This window comes from Lagenorhynchus albirostris, chromosome 2, assembly GCF_949774975.1.
Source record: "Lagenorhynchus albirostris chromosome 2, mLagAlb1.1, whole genome shotgun sequence".
Lineage (NCBI taxonomy): Eukaryota > Metazoa > Chordata > Mammalia > Artiodactyla > Delphinidae > Lagenorhynchus > Lagenorhynchus albirostris.
Window position 1 is genome coordinate 111,922,128 of NC_083096.1, and position 19,883 is coordinate 111,942,010.

Genomic DNA, 19,883 nt, shown 5'->3' on the forward strand with positions numbered 1-19,883 from the left:
TTTGAAGTTTTGGCTTCTGTCTGTTTTTTTTTTTTTTTTTTTTTTGCGGTACGCGGGCCTCTCACTGTTGTGGCCTCTCCCGTTGCGGAGCACAGGCTCCGGACGCGCAGGCTCAGCGGCCATGGCTCACGGGCCCAGCCGCTCCGCGGCATGTGGGATTTTCCCTGACCGGGGCACGAACCTGTGTCCCCTGCATCGGCAGGCGGACTCTCAACCACTGCACCACCAGGGAAGCCCCCTGAAGTTTTGTCTCTTTAGTCCCATTAGCTGACTCCAGCCTCTCATCAGAGTACACAGTTTTAGTTTCTGTTTAAAAGTGGCTATTCTTCCAAAGCAGACACACTCTCCCCAGCAGAAACTCGCAAGTCAGACACGTGTCTTCCAAGTCCGAGTGTAGGCTGCAGCCATTTTATGTGATAAAAGCTAACCCTTGTCAAATAGGAAATGTGGTTTGGTATAGTCGTTTGACCAAATAAGTTAGTCAGTCAAACACGTTTGCCAGGACAAGGTTTCCTTCCTCTCCACGGGCGTCCTTATAATATTGGGGAGCTGTCCTCGCCTTTGCTCAGAAGAGAGGCGCTCTGGCTCCCTCCTGTGGCCAGTGAGGAGAAACACAATCTCACAGCTAGAAGCACTGACATTTAATATATGCTTCTCCCAGGGCTGCGCCATCACTAGGAGAGCACAAATTTAAGATGATGTGACAAGTCTTAAAAAGCTGAAGTTTGGAAACCAGCTTAGGAAATGGATTTTTTTTTTCTTGTATAGGAAGCTGTCTGATGGATTGATTGCCCTGGCTCTGGGGAAGTAGAACAAAGGCAAGGGTGACAGCTGGTGGGATCCTTGTGCTGTTTGCAAAACATTCTGAGGTGTATTCACATCCATGTGCTTACCTTGAAGCTTCTCTCTCCTTCTTGTCATTATCTATGTTATCTCAAGCTGAAATATAAGGGAGTGCGCATTTTTACATACAAACTTGAAGTTGCCTTTTCTGACTTCTAATACCCATGCCCAGTGTGCCACTAATCTTCACATTAACTTGATTTTATAAATGTAGCCATTTGGGCATGGGAGCTGGAGGAGGTAGGTACTGACGGACAGGACTCCCCACTGATGGGTGATGTAAACGTATGTCCCAGGGAAATGGGGTTTAGTAAGTGTGGGAAGCCCTGGTTAGGGTCACACAGGCGGCAGTGGTGGTGTGTGTGGGACTTCTCAGGCCCCTGGAAGGACTGGGTGGGGTAGGATTTTCTTAACCACATTTCCAGAGGCATCTCTCTGGACTAGTGTTATACAAACCCAGGTTTAGGAACTGTTCCTGTGAGAATAACATAATTTCAGTAGAAGAAGAAAGCAATTATGATGTTTATAAGATACTTTTTGTAGCCACATCAAACTAGTCTTCTCAATAAATCAAATTGAAACAATACAATACTGATTTCCCTGTTAGAGGGACGGTTTATCTTCCTAGTTCTGGGCCTCAGTTTTCCCATCTGTAAATAAGGCCCAATTCAAGTAATCTCAGAAATTTTGTTCTAGTTATAGGTCAGAAAGGAAGGTACTCGAGGCTGTTCTTGCATTTTTTTAAGATTGCGGTCCCATCTTCCCAAGAACTGCCCCTCTTCCCTCTGCCTCATTCCATGGCTCCTCCCCCCAAAAATGGTCTTGGGTTTTGGTCAGGTTGTTTTCTTACCTACCCATTAGATGGTATCTCCAGATAACTTAAACTTGTGAAGGATAAAATGGCCAAAGGTGGAGGTAAGTGCTCCGTACGAGGCACTGACAAGCACTCAACAGGGATTGTTTGACCTGATTTCCTGACAGCGCGTGAAGCTGGTACAGCTATGCTCCCCTTTGGTACCCGAGGCATCTGAAGCTTAGCAAGGCTAAATAACTCGCTCAGTGAATTACATTTCCTTGCTGGTCATGCTCCTAACCCACTTAGGGTTAGGATGAGCTGCCCTCAGACACCCGTGCCGCTGTTATTTCTAAATCCGTGGACACACTCCCATCTTTCTCTTAAATGCCTTCTCTGCAGAGGTGTCACTGTGGAACACCCTGACTTTAGACTCTCCTGAAGGTTGCCTGTCCCCAGCGCTGCTTCCTTCTCCCCTGGCCTTTCGCCATCTGGTTCCTGAGTGCATCTCCTCTCCTAATTCCCCCGCCTTCCCATCCTTCCTAGTGTGCATTCTGCTGTCATCTCTCTGACTGGCTGTGTCCACACCCATGGTTTCAGCTGCCACCAAGTTGTCCGCTCTTGTCATGAATGTCCAGACTGAGCTCAGTTGACCCCAGACAGAAAGGAGTCATTCTTGGTCAGTCCTTCCTTACTCCCTAAGTCCCATTAAAGACCAGGTCGAGTCTCTCTTCTTCATCTTTCGCCACTTTGTGCCTCATCTTTGTGTGCCTTCTCTGCCTCTAACTTCGCTCAGACCTTCACGAGTTCTGACTTAGATTATTCAGTGGTCTTCCTGTGCTCTGCTGGGGTCTCTGCACTTACCTGTAAGCGTACTGAAGCATTATGGGGACACACATAAGCACAGGCACTGTCATGCTGAATAAAACACACCCGGTCCCTGCCTCCCAGAGCCAATCATGTCCGGGAGGAGATGGACATTGAATGATATGATAACCACCGAGTTTGCTGTTCTTGTGTGCATGGGGCTGCTCCAAGTGCTTTCATGTGTGAACTTATTTAACCCTCACGACAGCCCTATAATATAGGTATTCTTTTCATTCTACCCATTTTTTGGATGAGGAAACTGAGGCAACTTCCCCAAGGCTCCACAGCTTCTGAGTGCAGGCTGGAGATTCAGACCCCGGTCTCAGGCTCCAGAGACTGTGTCCTTTTTCATTTCACACTGTCTCTGTGCTCCTTGCTGTGCTGTCTTTGAAAACACAACTATAAGTTCAGTGACCATCAAGCAGAGGGGAGTAAATGGAGATGTAGGTGTGTATACTTATGGACAGGGCTACGATAGGGCATTGGGGGGAGGGCTGATGGGGATGGGAATTTAGAGAATTGTCCTGTGCTGTTCTGGGGAGGAAGATACTCAGTCTGAAACCCAAGGCTGAATAATCCCCATGTGTGATGGGGAGGGTGCTGTTCCAGGCAGAGGGATCAGCATGTGTGAAGTCCCTGAGGCAAGAAAGAGAGAGAGAGGAGAGAGGGAGGGAGAGAGCTCCAGCGCCCGGTAGGAGCAGGGAAGGAGGAAGAGAGTGGCCTCAGGGTGGGGAAGCTGGGGGCCGGGAGAAAGCAGCAGGTGGCAGCTGATGAGACCACAGCGGGTGAGCGGGGGCCGGGCAGGGGAGAGCCGTGGTTGGGATTTGGGACAATACCATGAAGTCTGAGAGAAGCGAAGGTTACAGTTTCATCTTCTTCCAGTACCTTCCCTGTGTTACTGTGTTCCAAGGCAAAAATCTGATTACTACTCTCCTTACTTTCACTCTGAGAAGTGATTTTTCCCACATGCAGAAAAAGCGTATTGAATGGGCACTCTTTGCTGGGAAAGTACAGAGTAAGGTTGAGAAGCAGAAATGGGGATTCTGAGTGGTGGGACTTTAAAACGTGTGTTCCCCCATTAATGGAGAACTTGATGTTTGTTTTTATGTGAAAGAACTCAGAGTATGTCAGTAGTTTTGCCTCTTTTGAATGGAGCCCAAATGGACCACCTTCTACTGAATTCCACTCTATCGTAAATATTTATGAATACACTTTAGTACATCTCTTAAGAATTTATATGTTTTTAAATGTATACCTCGACATCAGGGAATGATTACCTTGTTTGTGAACCTCTGAATGAGTGCAGTGTGATTTGTTTCTGATGCTGAAACGTTTATCATTTGATCTTATTTTCCAGCTGCCATCTTGTTTCTAAATTATTCCCAAGTAAGGTGTGTTTGACATTTGAATTCTGTTTTCGTTTCTCAGTTCAGAAAAATACTCAGTATGTCCTGGTGTTCGATGCATTTGTCATTGTGATTTGCTTGGCATCTCTTATTCTGTGCACAAGATCCATTGTTCTGGGTCTAAGGTTACGAAAGGTAAGTGTGTGTCGGAATTTCCTCCCTCCCTTCCTGACCTCCCTCTGCAGTTTGTCCAAACAGTGGGGCCTTGACATTGGGTCATCCTGCCCTTTCTGGGGCCCTTGAATGAACTGGATTCCTTTGAGTGACGGTCCCGCTACGAGGCATTATCAACCTGGAGTGTAGAGAGTGAGTCAAAGCTCCCGGCACGTCAGGTGGGATCAGACGATCATAACTGCTTAAGCCTGAGCTAATAAGCACAGATGCACAGTGGTGAATGGTCAAGCTTTTGAATGCTTCCAGAATAAATGAGACCCTTTTAAATTCAGGAGTGATCTTAAGAACAGAGTAATAACATGGGTGGGTTTCATCTTTTGTCTTCAAATCAGAGTTCATTCTGACAGAGAGGCATGGTAAATGGGTTCTAATGAAGCATAAAAGACTTTATTCTATTATTTAAACTAGTTTAAAAATTCTTCCCTGAGTTTCATTTTACCTTTTTACCCTTTAGGGCTCTTGTGAATGTCTACTCTAGCTCACCACAAATCTTATTCTGGTGTGTGGCATGTACGTAAATACAGACTGGGGTCAGTGGACATAGGAAGTCATCAGAACACCATATGTAGAGGAAAGCCCTATTTTTCCAGGGCTTGGCCCGTGTCGATTTCTTTTGTAAATATCCACTTCTCTTAGCCACCCTCCCGCACCCCACAAGCCGCTTGACATTCTGAATCCAAAGCCAGGGTCTGGGTTCTGCCGATGCGAGGGTGGCCCATTGGGAGCACACGCTCGGGGGCCGGACTGCCTACACTCAAGTCCTGGCTTGGCCGCCCCATGTCTCAGTTGCCTCCTCTGGAAAGAAGTGTCCATGGTGCTTAGTTTGTGGGGTTGTCGCCTGGTTGAATGCGTTGAAAATATGTAAAGTGTTTGGAATGTTCTCTGTGTTAGCTATTTCAACAAGAGTCTGTTGGAGTGAGAGCACAGCATTGCGTGTTTGAGTCACTTAGTTAACTGGCGTGCTCACCTCTAGCCGGGGTGGATGGTGGAGGAAGGTGTGGGCTGTAATCTCCACCCTCCAAGTGAGGATCCATCGCATTGGAAAAGGCAATGCCGTGTCTTTGGACAGGCGAGAGCACTGTTCTGCGCTTTTCTCCTTCCAGAGGGCGGTGTGGTTTGTAAGAAATGCTTTTTAAAATGTTTGCCGCAGAGGTTCTTAAATTTCTTCCTGGAGAAGTACGAGCGATGTGTGTGTAATGCCGACCAATGGGAGTTCATCAACAGATGGTATATCCTGGTGATTGTCAGCGACCTAATGTCAATAATCGGATCCATATTAAAAATGGAAATTAAAGCCAAGGTAAGCGGCAGCCCATGGTAAACCTTCTTTCTGTTCTTCTGGATGGTCTCAAATACGGTAAGATATGCAGTGCCTCCTCTGACTTGGTTTCTCATGAAGGGAGAACGAAGAAGCGGGTGTTCTGTGGAAGGTGATACTCCTATGAATAGCCTCTAGGAAACTTGACAGCATCTTCAGAATAGGAACTGAAGTTGGAGAAGACTGGTGGTTTGGGCGGGCTTTGTTTTTGTTTAAGTTGCAAAAGCAGCAGCTGGCCCCTGAACCAGTCACGTCAAGAGCCGAGGTACCCATCCATGAGCGATGGGGGCTCTGATGGGTGGCACAAGGGCAGGAATATTTGAGTGCCTCTAGGCGCCTGGCTCTTTGGGTAACTTAGTCGATGTAGTCTCCTGAGTCTTGACTTCTCTCCTCCGTGCTCTGCCGTCAGCTAGCAAATCTTACCAGCTTTCCCTCCTGACCTCGAGGTACCTCCGTCTTTTCCAGCCTGACTGCTTCGGCTTCCTTCAGGCCGTCTTCCTCTCTGACCTCGATCGCTGCAGCTGCCTCATTGCCTTCCCTTCCCGCCCTCGCTCTCCCTGACCCTTCAGTGCCGCACCTCTGGCCCGTCTTGCGAGCTCTCAGCACTGGGCCCTGTTCAGCCTCTCTCCGTTTGCTTGCAAGACTCCCCTAGCCTGTCCTCCAGGCCCAGCACTGCTCAGGGGTCACGCCCTCGGGAAGCCCTCCATGACAAGCCCGGCATTGTGTCACTGCACACAGCGTATTGTATTAGAATTACGCTTGTGTGTGCGTCTCCTCAGTTAGAGTCCTTGAGAGCAGGAACTGTTGGCAAATCACGCTGGAGTGTTCTTTCAAAAGTAGCTGAAAGGTATTGTTTGATAGTTAACAGACACCATTAGTTTATGTGCTTTAGTGCCTAGGTCAGTGGTAAATGCAATTTCTATTTCAGGACACTATTTGACTAAGAATTCAGTTCAACCAGTCTTAATACTAAAAGGAAATGAGGAACACATTTGGAATTTGTGCTCTGTATTATTTCCTTCTTCAGTGTGAAAACTCTCAGAATCACTGTAGAGAGGCAGGCGGTCCATTCTTGTCAGTTTAAAGTGAGATTCATAAGCTGAGTGGAGTAGAATATTTTACTCATGCCTGTTTTTTTCATTCCCTAGAATCTCACAAATTACGATCTGTGCAGCATTTTGCTTGGAACATCTACGCTCTTTGTCTGGGTTGGCGTCATCAGATACTTGGGTTACTTCCAAGCATATAATGTAAGGATGTGGCTGTTGGGTAGCACCACTGGGGTTGAGGTCCATTTCTTTGGGCTCTAGTAGCTGCTTTTTAATTCCCCCGCATTGTGCTGATTTTTTTCAGGTGCTCATTTTAACAATGCAAGCCTCACTGCCAAAAGTTCTTCGCTTCTGCGCATGTGCCGGTATGATCTATCTGGGTTACACCTTCTGCGGCTGGATTGTCTTAGGACCATATCATGACAAGGTGTGTAGCCTCATTCTTCCTTCTACACGTGAAGCACTTGAGACCCTTAAATGTGGGTTTCCAGCACTGACCTTCATCCCACTTTTCTCCAGCACATAACCTGGACATCAGTAAGCATGTATCTTTGCATCGGTTTTCTTTTTCTTTCCCTTTTCCGGATATTGAAGTGGCTTCGAGATATTGAAACAAGAACTGCAGGGAACCAGAAAGCACATTTCCTGGTTGTCTGGGTCTGGCTTAAGGGGTCACATATGAACCCAGCCTGTCACCAAGTAAGAAGTGTTTGGACGTGAGATCACTGTAATAAAAATGAACATTAAATGAGGAAAAGTATTACAAAATCTTTCTAATTCAAAGTATTAAGGTTTTCATCCAAATTAACTGAGGAGACTGGAGGAGGATAAAGACTGGCCAGAATGACCATGTTAGGTTTATGATTAAAATGATAACACATCTTGCCTTTGCAGGTGGTTTTGATTTCAGTGTCCTCTTAGTGCCTTATTAAAGGTCAGTATCTGAATTCTAAACTATTGCTGGACTTCAGTCAGTATCATAAGCTCAAGGACATCAAAGTTATGTTCAGCTGTTCTTGTTTTAAAATGATAAATTTGATTCAAAGATATAGCAGGAAATGAAATGAGGTAGGCCTTGTTTTCAAACCAAAAAAAGTAAAAGCAATGACTGCATCTCACAGTTTTTCTTCCATGGGCCTCTGGCAGTCGGAACAACAGAAACAACAGAAATAAAACTAATAGCAGCTAACACTTGATGCTATACTAAGCATTTCTCTCTTCTCTCTCATTTAATCTCGTCAATAGCCCAGAGTACTGTTATCTTGGCTTAGGTGCTCTACCAGGAGAGAATTAAAAATATAATGATGCTGGTATAACAGCTCAGCCTTAAGTTTTGACCTTGATCGTTGCATTAAACAAAACACAGTCAAATCTAGTTTACAAACTCTTCACAAAAATCGAGCAGTCCACAAAACTCAAACGTTCGGTATTGTCCTACTAAAATAAATCTTAGTAACTTGGCATCCACCCAGGCTTGCTCCTCTTTAAGTGTTTCATTTAATATGGCCAAAGAGAATTACCGTTTTCCTATCTGAGAAACTGTATAATCAACAAAGTGCCAATCTCTGGGTTACTAGTAAATCTTGGTAATCTTATTGCTTTCCAGTTCCATTCCACTGCTTTAAAGGTGACTCATGTGTAAAAATTGTTCTTCGATGTTATCTCTCTGATCCGGAGAACTGTCTTAGTGCCCAGGAAAATGTACATTTTTCTTCCTCGCTTGTTTTATGGTCTGGCTGCTTTGCCACGTTTTTGCCACTAGAGGGCAGTGTTGCGCCACGCGGCATAAATACTGAACCTCCGAGGCCAGTGAATCAAGTGGTCCTATCTCCGCTGCCCTCCGCCTTCCCTACGCCATCATTATTTTGGAGGGTGCTCAGAAAATGTTGCTTGAATTTCACTAAACTAGCTACCATTCTGAAGTGCTGTGTGCTAGGTAGATATGGTGCCCATGTTCTTTACCTCCCTTGCTAGGTTAACCCTTCCAGTAGCCCTGTGGGGAAATATCCTTTGACAGAAAATAGCGATCTTAATATGTTAATTTTCCTGAGGTTGTATAGTTAGTGAATGGCAGAGATAGGACGCACACCCAGGTCTGCCTGACCCTAATACACATGCTTTGAGCAATACCCCGTAGGGCTTTTCTTCTTTTCTTGGTATTATCTAAAACAGACCATTACAAGAGAGCATTCAGTCTGACTCAAGAGTAGATCAGCCGTGAGAAGAAAGCCAAGTAATCAGTCTTATTTCTTTGCATCAAGGTTACCTTGTGAACAATGATGTTGTTTGCTTTGTGAGTCTGACTGCATTTTCATATGTTCAGTTCTGTTCGAGCCATGTCTATCCTTTTAAGTTTTCTAGTAGTCACATTAAAAAAAATTTTTAAAGAAACAACTGAAATTGATTTTCATTATATATTTTATTTAACCCAATATGTTTAAAATATTACTTCAGCCTGTATGCAATATAAAACATTGAGATATTTTACATTCCTTGTTTTAGGTACTTAGTCTTTGAGATGTGGTGTGTATTTTATCCTGACAGCATACCTCACTTTGGACCGGCTGCGCATCAGATGCTCCGTAGGCACCTGTAGCTGGTGGCTGCCATATTGGACGTTTCACCTCTTGACTTGTGTCTCTTACTTAATGCCAGCCTTTCACTTCTCCCCCCGAGGAGTAGAGAGATAAGAACTGTATCTCTGGGGTTGTCTAGCAGGTCTGTTTATGGCTTCTGTCTCCCAGCTCTAGCCAGGCTGATATATTGTGGAAATGGAGTTGAGTTAATTCAGTGAATGCACTAGTCAGTAGCATGAGAAAACCTTCAGTCTGGATCTGGACTTATGTGCTTTTCTTCTCTGTGTTACTTCTTCTTTGAGTCTGAAGTTAGAAATATTTACTGCCCCTGCACGTCCCTCTCCAAATTAACCCAACTTGTCGGAATTTTCAGGTTCTGCCAGCCAGTCAGTATCTGTTGAATCAGAAGACCTTCAGGATTGCCTGGAGCCTTGAAAAACAGCACCATAGTGAGAATTTTCTAGAATTTCTAGAACCACAGCTAGCTTGGGTGTGGAAGCTAACTCTTTCTTTAAAAAAACAAACAAAAAACTCTGAAGAGGAGGTATCGGGAAAACTAGAATTTCACCCTGCTGTTTGTATGGCAGAAGGAATCTCACATTTCAGCTTTGAATTTTCTGGTTAGACATCGGATTTCAATGGTTCAACTGAAAGAGTATAAAAATACAAGAAGTGTCCCACCAATGTTGACTCCAGCACTAATGGGTGTTGGCACAGCGCCCTTTCAAAATGTCTGGGCACGGCGGGCTGGAGACTGTTGATGTTTAATAATTCAAGATGAGGGAAGGAGGAACATTACTCTCATGTGGCTTTGACGTTTCCCCGAGGACTTTCCGAGGAATAAACCATTGTCTTGCGTTCATTGTCCCCATTTTACAGATGAGAAGGCAAAGCACTGAAAAATCGTTGGACTTGGCTGCTGCCCTCGGTAAAAGTTCAGCAGCACCCGTGTTACATTTGTGCTTTCAAGGCCTCTGCTTTTAGCCAAGCACCTCTCTTATTCAAAACAACTATTAGCTGGTTAGAACGTTTTATCTGAATGCTGCATGAGGTTCTTAGCACCAGCTCTTGAAGCAAATTTTTATGTCATTCTCTGACATAAGCCATTGCAGGTTATGTTTTCATTCAAATGAAAGTTCTTTTTGGCTCAACTGCAAAATTATCATTTGTGGAACAAATGCTTGGGTTCTCACTATGTTCCTCTGGAACCTGGGAGGACCCTTTATGGAGATATTCATTTAATATTTATTAAATGTCTACTATGCACCAAACACTGTCGGGTTCTTCTAGCCCAGGTTCTTGGAGGGCAGGGACCATGGATTATTGCTCTTTGTATTGCCCGTGTTGAGTGTGGTGCATAGAGCATGGTAAGGACTCAGCAAGTTTGCTGAATGAACCAGAAACAGAGACACAACAGTATCTGCTTTCCAAGGACTTACAAGCTTGTAAGAACCAAAAAACAATTTCCTATGAATGCAGTCCTTCTAGACCAGAAGCGCATTAGGACCTTATTTCTCCTTACCTTGGGTATTTTTTTTAGTCTCTAATTTTTTTTATTGAAGTATAGTTGATTACAGCGTTTCAGGTGTACAGCAAAGTGATTCAGTTACACACACACACACACACACACGTATTCTTTTTCAGATTCTTTTCCATTATACATTATTATAAGATATTGAATATAGTTCTCTGTGCTATACAGTAGGTCCTTATTGTTTATCTGGTTTATATATAGTAGCATGTATCTGTTAATTCCAAATTTCTAATTTCTCCCCCCCACCCAGCCTTTCCCCTTTGGTAACCATAAGTTTGTTTTCTGTGTCTGTGAATCTATTTCTGTTTTGTAAATAAGTTCATTTGTATCATATTTTAGATTCCACATATAAGTGATATCATATAGTATTTGTCTTTCTCTGTCTGACTTACTTCACTTAGTGTGATAATCTCTAGGTCCATCCATGTTGCTGCACATGGCATGATTTCATTCTTTTTGATGGCTGAGTAATATTTCATTATATATATATATATATATATATATATATATATATATATATATATATACACACCACATCTTCTTTATCCATTCATCTGTCAATGGACACTTAGGTTGCTTCCATGTCCTGGCTATTGTAAATGGAGCTGCTATGAACATTGGCGTGCACGTATCTTTTCGAATTAGAGTTTTCTCGGGATATATGCCCAGTAGTGGGATTGCTGGATCATATGGTAACTCTATTTTTAGTTTTTTAAGGAATCTCCATACTGTTCTCCACCTTGGGTATTTTAAAAGCTGATTTCTACTATGGATTTTGGCCACTGGAACTGGCTCACAGCCACTTCTTGTGGGACGAAATGATAGAGTATGTTCCAATGACTTACCTTATTGGGTCTCTGTTTAACTTTTTGGTGGGTTAAAATAAATCTCACATGCCCAGAGAAGAGGGAGCTGGATAACATTAATGCTGAGATGGATTTTGTGTCTAGACTGATTCTAAGTAACTACACAGGAAACTAAGGGATGAATTTGCTTTGTGCCCACCAACTTGCCATTCTGGAACCCGAAACACAGACTTGTAGGGGTTCTTGACACTACAGAAAGGAATTGGCCAGATTCCAAAAGAAACTCTGAGAAATATGAATTATTAATGGTGCTGTCAGAGTTGTAATTGATGTCCATAGAAACCAACTTGAATTTCATTGTCTTAAGGCTAGTGGTGGGGATGGAAACTATTTAGTCTGGGAACTGGCTGTCTTACTGGTAAATTATCTGCATATTAATAAGTGATTTGCTCAGATGGATGTTCCCTCCAGATCTCTGTAGAGAGCGACTTTAGTACTGCTGTTCAGAGAGACCATGGGCATGATTCTTGTTTGGGGTTACAGACTTTACCCCATGCATCCAGCCATGGAGCAGGGAGGGTAGGACCTGGTGTTTGCTTGTTGGTTGGGGTACAGAGAAGCGTGTAGAGAACAATCAGAAGATCAACCAGTAGTTTCCTCTGTGGTTCTTCCTGACACAGAGAGCAGACTAGAGCTGCCAGGGCAGTCTGTCTTGATGCAGACTTTGAAATGGCCCTTCACCGTTGGCTTCATCGGACACAGACAACAACGAACATACCAGATGAAGAGGATAAATCCCATGATTTAAAGACGGAGAAGATGGCTGGGTGTTGTGAGAGAAGGGGGCACACACAGGATGTTAATACTGCCATGAAGGGATGGAATGAGGCCACACAAAGGAGGAACCTTACTCCAAACTTCTTGGTTTGGATTTCTGCTTTGCCTTCACACTTTGAATATTGTTAAGCAAGAGACATGACCTTGAAGGCTATATTCTCTGAAGTTTAGATTTTACTGCAGCTTGGACTGGAAGCTGAAGAGGCTGAAGTAAAGAAGGCTTCCTTGGAGGTTTCTGTAATAAGTATGTAAGTGTTGACATCAGAGTGGAGTAGAAAGAGTGGGTCAGAGAAACATCATAGGAACGGACAGACCTTATTAGATTGTAGAGCAGGGAAGATTAATGGATTCAACGTACAGTATCTTGTTTTATAAATTCATGTATTTATTTATTTTTGGCTGTGTTGGATCTTCATTGCTGCGTGCAGGCTTTCTCTAGTTGCGGCGAGCGAGGGCTACTCTTTTTTTTAACATCTTTATTGGCGTATAATTGCTTTACAATGGTGTGTTAGTTTCTGCTTTATAACAAAGTGAATCAGCTATACATATACATATATCCCCATATCTGCTCCCTCTTGTGTCTCCTTTCCACTCTCACCATCCCACCCCTCTAGGTGGCCACGAAGCACCGAGCTGATCTCCCTGTGCTATGCGGCTGCTTCCCACTAGCTATCTGTTTTACATTTGGTAGTGTGTATAAGTCCATGCCAGCGGTGGCTACTCTTCATTGCAGTGCGCAGGCTTCTCATTGCGGTGGCTTCTCTTGTTGCAGAGCACGGGCTCTAGGCACACGGGCTTCAGTAGTTGTGGCTCATGGGCTCTAGAGCGCAGGCTCAGTAGTTGTGGCACACGGGCTTGGTTGTTCCACGGCATGTGGGATCTTCTCGGACCAAGGCTTGAACCCGTGTCCCCTGCATTAGCAGGAGGATTCTTAACCACTGTGCCACCAGGGAAGTCCCTTTTTTTTTTTTTTTTTTATGGAGTAGAACGAGTGGGTCAGAGAAGCATCATAGGAATAGACAGACCTTATTGGATTGTAGAGCAGCGAAGATAAATGGATTCAACACACAGTTTTGTGTTTTTAAAATTGAAATATAGTTGATTTGCAATATTGTGTTAATCTCTGCTGTACAGCAAAGTGATTCAGTTTTATATATATATATATATATATATATATATATATACACATTCTTTTTTCAATATTCTTTTCCACTATGGTTTATCACAGCATAATGAATATAGTTCTCTGTGCTATATAGTAGGACCTTGTTGTTTATCCATTCTCTATATAGTAGCTTACATCTGCTAACAAAAACCTCCTACTCCATCCCTCCCCCTTGGCAACCACAAGTCTTTTCTCTATGTCCATGAGTCTGCTTCGTAGATAGGTTCCTTTGTGTCATATTCTAGATTCCACATATAAGCAACACACAGTTTTAAGCACTTGATTATTCTGGAGTAATTTTTCTTTGGTAGGAGACTGGAATCACTGACAGAAATAGGGAAATTTGGAAGGACAGCACGTTTTCTGGGTTCAGGTGGTAGGAGGTTTTATTGTGTTGCATGTGAACTAGTAGCACGACTGACAACTGGAAATGTCCCAGAGACATTCATGAGGGACTTGGCTGCCCCCAAAGCCACACTTACTGACTTGATGGATGTATAGGCCCCCACCACTAAGGACAGAATTGGTTCACAACTCTACAGTAACTTGTTGCATCTGCATTTCTGAAAACTATATTGCCTTTTGCCTATTAAGTCATTATCATTCTTTACATAGAAGTTTTTCGCATTCATCTAATATTTAACCCTCTGACCCCAGAGATGTTCATTCATTAAGCACCTGCTGTTTGCTTTTAGTCGATGTGGCAGTCATTTGTCAACCACGTAAGCCAGATGGGGGCTGAGGGATTCTGGGGACATTCCACACCGGCCCCTGCTCAGCTCTGCCCCTCAGGGCTGTCACGTGTTCAGTCAGCCTCCAGCTAACTACCTCATGTCACCACTTCTACCTGGCCCCTCATACTCGCCTCGTCTAGAACTGAGTCCAGCAGAGATCCCTCCCCCGCCCCCTTCTGGACTTACTTTCTCTCCAGTTTCCTCCTCAGTTTCCTGTGGATTCCTTGCAGTCCTGGGCCCCTGCACTCACTCTCACTGGCATCCAGGCCCTGGGCTGTTCTCATTCTAGGAGATCTTCACAAGCCGTGGTTACCATTTAGAAACCCAGATTAGATACTGTCCCTTGTCTTTTTGTTGTTCTGGAATTTATTTTTATTTTTTATTTTTTTAACATCTTTATTACAGTATAAGTGCTTTACAATGGTGTGTTAGTTTCTGCTTTATAACAAAGTGAATCAGTTATACATATACATATGTCCTCATATCTCTTCCCTCTTGCGTCTCCCTCCCTCCCACCCTCCCTATCCCACCCCTCTAGGTGGTCACAAAGCACCCAGCTGATCTCCCTGTGCTATGCGGCTGCTTCCCACCAGCTATCTATTTTATGTTTGGTAGCGTATATATGTCCATGCCACTCTCTCACATTGTCCCATCTTACCCTTCCCCCTCCCCGTACCCTCAAGTCCATTCCCTAGTAGGTCTGTGTCTTTATTCCCATCTTGCCCCTAGATTTTTCATGACCTTTTTGTTTTTGTTTTTTTTTTAAATTCCATATATATGTGTTAGCATACGGTATTAGGTTTTCTCTTTCTGACTTACTTCATTCTGTATGACAGACTCTAGGTCCATCCACCTCACTACAAATAACTCAGTTTCGTTCCTTTTTATAGCTGAGTAATATTCCATTGTATATATGTGCCACATCTTCTTTATCCATTCATCTGTTGATGGACACTTAGGTTGCTTCCATCTCCGGGCTATTGTAAATAGAGCTGCAATGAACATTTTGGTACATGACTCTTTTTGAATTGTGGTTTTCTCAGGGTATATGCCCAGTAGTGGGATTGCTGGGTCGTATGGTAGTTCTATTTGTAGTCTTTTAAGGAACCTCCATACTGTTCTCCATAGTGGCTGTATCAATTTACATTCCCACCAACAGTGCAAGAGGGTTCCCTTATCTCCACACCCTCTCCAGCATTTATTGTTTGTAGATTTTTTGATGATGGCCATTCTGAACTGTGTGAGGTGATTTCTCAGTGTAGTTTTGATTTGCATTTCTCTAATGATTCATGATGTTGAGAATTCTTTCATGTGTCTGTTGGCAATCTGTATATCTTATGAGAAATGTCTATTTAGGTCTTCTGCCCATTTTTGGATTTGGTTGTTTGCTTTTTCAATGTTGAGCTGCATGAGCTGCTTGTAAATTTTGGAGGTTAATCCTTTGTCAGTTGCTTCATTGCAAATATTTTCTCACATTCTGTGGGCTGTCTTTTCATCTTATTTATGGTTTCCTTTGCTGTGCAAAAGCTTTTCAGTTTCATTAGGTCCCATTTGTTTATTTTTGTTTTTATTTCCATTTCTCTAGGAGGTGGGTCAAAGAGGATCTTGCTGTGATTTATGTCATAGAGTGTTCTGCCTATGTTTTCCTCTAACAGTTTGATAGTTTCTGGCCTTACATTTAGGTCTTTAATCCATTTTGAGCTTATTTTTGTGTATGGTGTTAGGGAGTGATCTAATCTCATACTTTTACATGTACCTGTCCAGTTTTCCCAGCACCACTTATTGAAGAGGCTGTCCTTTCTCCACTGTACATTCCTGCCTCCTTTATCAAAGATAAGGTGACCATATGTGTGTGGGTTTATCTCTGGGCTTTCTATGCTGTTCCATTGATCTATCTTTCTGTTTTTGTGCCAGTACCATACTGTCTTGATTACTGTAGCTTTGTAGTATAGTCTGAAGTCAGGGAGCCTGATTTCCTCCAGCTCTGTTTTTCATTCTCAAGATTGCTTTGGCTGTTCGGGGTCTTTTGTGTTTCCATACAAATTGTGAAATTTTTTGTTCTAGTTCTGTGAAAAACGCCAGTGGTAGTTTGATAGGGATTGCACTGAATCTGTAGATTGCTTTGGGTAGTAGAGTCATTTTCACAATGTTGATTCTTCAATCCAAGAACATGGTATATCTCTCCATCTATTTGTATCATCTTTAATTTCTTTCATCAGTGTCTTATAATTTTCTGCATACAGGTCTTTTGTCTCCTTAGGTAGGTTTATTCCTAGATATTTTATTCTTTTTGTTGCAATGGTAAATGGGAGTGTTTTCTTGATTTCACTTTCAGATTTTTCATCATTAGTATATAGGAATGCCAGAGATTTCTGTGCATTAATTTTGTACCCTGCTACTTTACCAAATTCATTGATTAGCTCTAGTAGTTTTCTGGTAGCATCTTTAGGATTCTCTATGTATAGTATCATGTCATCTGCAAACAGTGACAGCTTTACTTCTTCTTTTCCGATTTGGATTCCTTTTATTTCCTTTTCTTCTCTGATTGCTGTGGCTAAAACTTCCAAAACTATGTTGAATAAGAGTGGTGAGAGTGGGCAACCTTGTCTTGTTCCTGATCTTAGTGGAAATGCTTTCAGTTTTTCACCATTGAGGATGATGTTTGCTGTGGGCTTGTCACATATGGCCTTTATTATGTTGAGGAAAGTTCCCTCTATGCCTACTTTCTGCAGGATTTTTATCATAAATGGGTGTTGAATTTTGTCAAAATCTTTCTCTGCATCTATTGAGATGATCATATGGTTTTTCTCCTTCAATTTGTTAATATGGTTTATCACATTGAGAGATTTGCATAGATTGAAGAATCCTTGCATTCCTGGAATAAACCCCACTTGATCATGGTGTATGATCCTTTTAATATGCTGTTGGATTCTGTTTGCTAGTATTTTGTTGAGGATTTTTGCATCTATGTTCATCAGTGATATTGGCCTGTAGTTTTCTTTCTTTGTGACATCCTTGTCTGGTTTTGGTATCAAGGTGATGGTGGCCTCGTAGAAGGATTTGGGAGTGTTCCTCCCTCTGCTATATTTTGGAAGAGTTTGAGAAGGATAGGTGTTAGCTCTTCTCTAAATGTTTGATAGAATTCGCCTGTGAAGCCCTCTGGTCCTGGGCTTTTGTTTGTTGGAAGATTTTGAATCACAGTTTCAATTTCAGTGCTTGTGTTTGGTCTGTTCATATTTTCTATTTCTTCCTGGTTCAGTCTTGGAAGGTTGTGCATTTCTAAAAATGTGTCCATTTCTTTCAGGTTGTCCATTTTATTGGCACACAGTTGCTTGTAGTGATCTCTGATGATCCTTTGTATTTCTGCAGTGTCAGTTGTTACTTCTCCTTTTTCATTTCTAATTCTATTGATTTGAGTCTTCTCCCTTTTTTTCTTGATGAGTCTGGCTAATGGTTTAACAATTTTGTTTATCCTCTCAGAGAACCAGCTTTTAGTTTTATTGATCTTGGCTATCGTTTCCTTCATTTCTTTTTCATTTATTTCTGATCTGATCTTTATGATTTCTTTCCTTCCACTAACTTTGGGGCTTTTTTGTTCTTCTTTCTCTAATTGCTTTAGGTGTAAGGTTAGGTTGTTTATTTGTGATGTTTCTTGTTCCTTAAGGTGGGATTGTGTCGCTATAAGTTTCCCTCTTAAAACTGCTTTTGCTGCATCCCATAGGTTTTGGGTCATCATGTTTTCATTGTCATATGTTTCTAGGTATTTTTTGATTTCCTCTTTGATTTCTTCAGTGAACTCTTGGTTATTAAGTAGTGTGTTGTTTGGCCTCCATGTGTTTTTGTTTTTAACAGACTTTTTCCTGTAATTGATATCTAGTCTCATAGCGTTGTGGTCAGAAAACATACTTGATACGATTTCAATTTTCTTAAATTTACCAAGGCTTGATGTGTGACCCAAGATATGATCTATCCTGGAGAATGTTCCATGAGCACTTGAGAAGAATGTGTATTCTGTTGTTTTTGGTGGAATGTCCTATAAATATCAATTAAGTCCATCCTGTTTAATGTATCATTTAAAGCTTGTGTTTCCTTATTATTTTCATCTTGGATGATCTGTCCATTGGTGAAAGTGGGGTGTTAAAGTCCCCTACTATGCTTGTGTTACTGTTGATTTCCCCTTTTATGGCTGTTAGTATCTGCCTTACGTATTGAGTTGCTCCTATGTTGGGTGCCTAAATATTTACAATTGTTATATCTTCTTGTTGGATTGATCCCTTGATCACTATGTAGTGTCCTTCTTTGTCTCTTGTAATAGTCTTTGTTTTAAAGTCTATTTTGTCTGATATGAGAATTGCTACTCCAGCCTTCTTTTCATTTCCATTTGCATGGAATATCTTTTTCCATCCCCTCACTTTCAGTCTATATGTGTCCCTAGGTCTGAAGTGGGTCTCTGGTAGACAGCATATATATGGGTCTTGTTTTTGTATCCATTCAGCCAATCTATGTCTTTTGGTTGGAGCATTTAATCCATTTACATTTAAGGTAATTATTGATATATATGTTCCTATTCCCATTTTCTTAATTGTTTGGTGTTTGTTATTGTAGGTCTTTTCCTTCTCTTGTGTTTCCTGCCTAGAGAAGTTCCTTTAGCATTTGTTGTAAAGCTGGTTTGATGGTGCTGAATTCTCTTAACTTTTGCTTGTCTGTAAAGGTTTCAATTTCTCCATCAGGTATGAATGAGATCCTTGCTGGGTAGAGTAATCTTGGTTGTAGGTTTTTCTCCTTCATCACTTTAAATATGTCCTGTGACTCCCTTCTGGCTTGCAGAGTTTCTGCTGAAAGATCAGCTGTTAACTTTATGGGGATTCCCTTATGAGTAATTTGTTGTTTTTCCCTTGCTGCTTTTTTTTTTTTTTTTTTTTTTTTTTTTTTTGCGGTACGCGGGCCTCTCACTGTTGTGGCCTCTCCCGTTGCAGAGCACAGGCTCCGGACGCGCAGGCTCAGTGGCCATGGCCCACGGGCCCAGCCGCTCCGCGGCCTGCAGGATCTTCCCCGACCGGGGCATGAACCCGTATCTCCTGCATCGGCAGGCGGACTCTCAACCACTGTGCCACCAGGGAAGCCCTCCCTTGCTGCTTTTAATATTTGTTCTTTGTATTTAATTTTTGACAGTTTGATTAATATGTCTCTTGGCGTGTTTCTCCTTGGATTTATCCTGTATGGGACTCTCTGTTCTTCCTGGACTTGATTAACTATTTCCTTTCCCATATTAGGGAAGTTTTCCACTTTAATCTCCTCAAATATTTTCTCAGTCCCTTTCTTTTTCTCTTCTTCTTCTGGGAACCCTATAATTCGAATGTTAGTGCATTTAATGTTGTCCCAGAGGTCTCTGAGACTGTCCTCAATTCTTTTCATTCTTTTTTCTGCTCTGCAGTAGTTATTTCCACGATTTTATTTTCCAGGTCACTTATCCGTTCTTCTGCCTCAGTTATTCTGCTATTGATCCCTTGTAGAGAATTTTTAATTTCATTTATTGTATTGTTCATCCCTGTTTGTTTCCTCTTTATTCTTCTAGGTCCTTGTTAAACGTTTCTTGTATTTTCTCCATTCTATTTCCAAGATTTTGGATCATCTTTACTATCATTACTCTGAATTCTTTTTCAGGTAGAGTGCCTATTTCCTCTTCATTTGTTAGGTCTGGTGGGTTTTTATCTTGCTCCTTCAACTGCTCTGTGTTTCTCTGTCTTCTCATTTTGCTTAACTTGCTGTGTTAGGCGTCTC

General features: G+C 42.3%; 1 protein-coding gene across 1 annotated transcript in view; it reads left to right on the top strand.

Annotated features, from left to right (window-relative positions):
- Positions 1-19,883, top strand: part of MCOLN2 (mucolipin TRP cation channel 2) — a 45,688-nt gene that overhangs the window by 19,455 nt on the left and 6,350 nt on the right. Inside the window, exons 7-10 of the mRNA XM_060142511.1 lie at positions 3,932-4,044; positions 5,234-5,383; positions 6,550-6,651; positions 6,755-6,877. Coding sequence (XP_059998494.1) covers positions 3,932-4,044; positions 5,234-5,383; positions 6,550-6,651; positions 6,755-6,877 — 488 coding nt within the window. The remainder of the gene's footprint in view (positions 1-3,931; positions 4,045-5,233; positions 5,384-6,549; positions 6,652-6,754; positions 6,878-19,883) is intronic.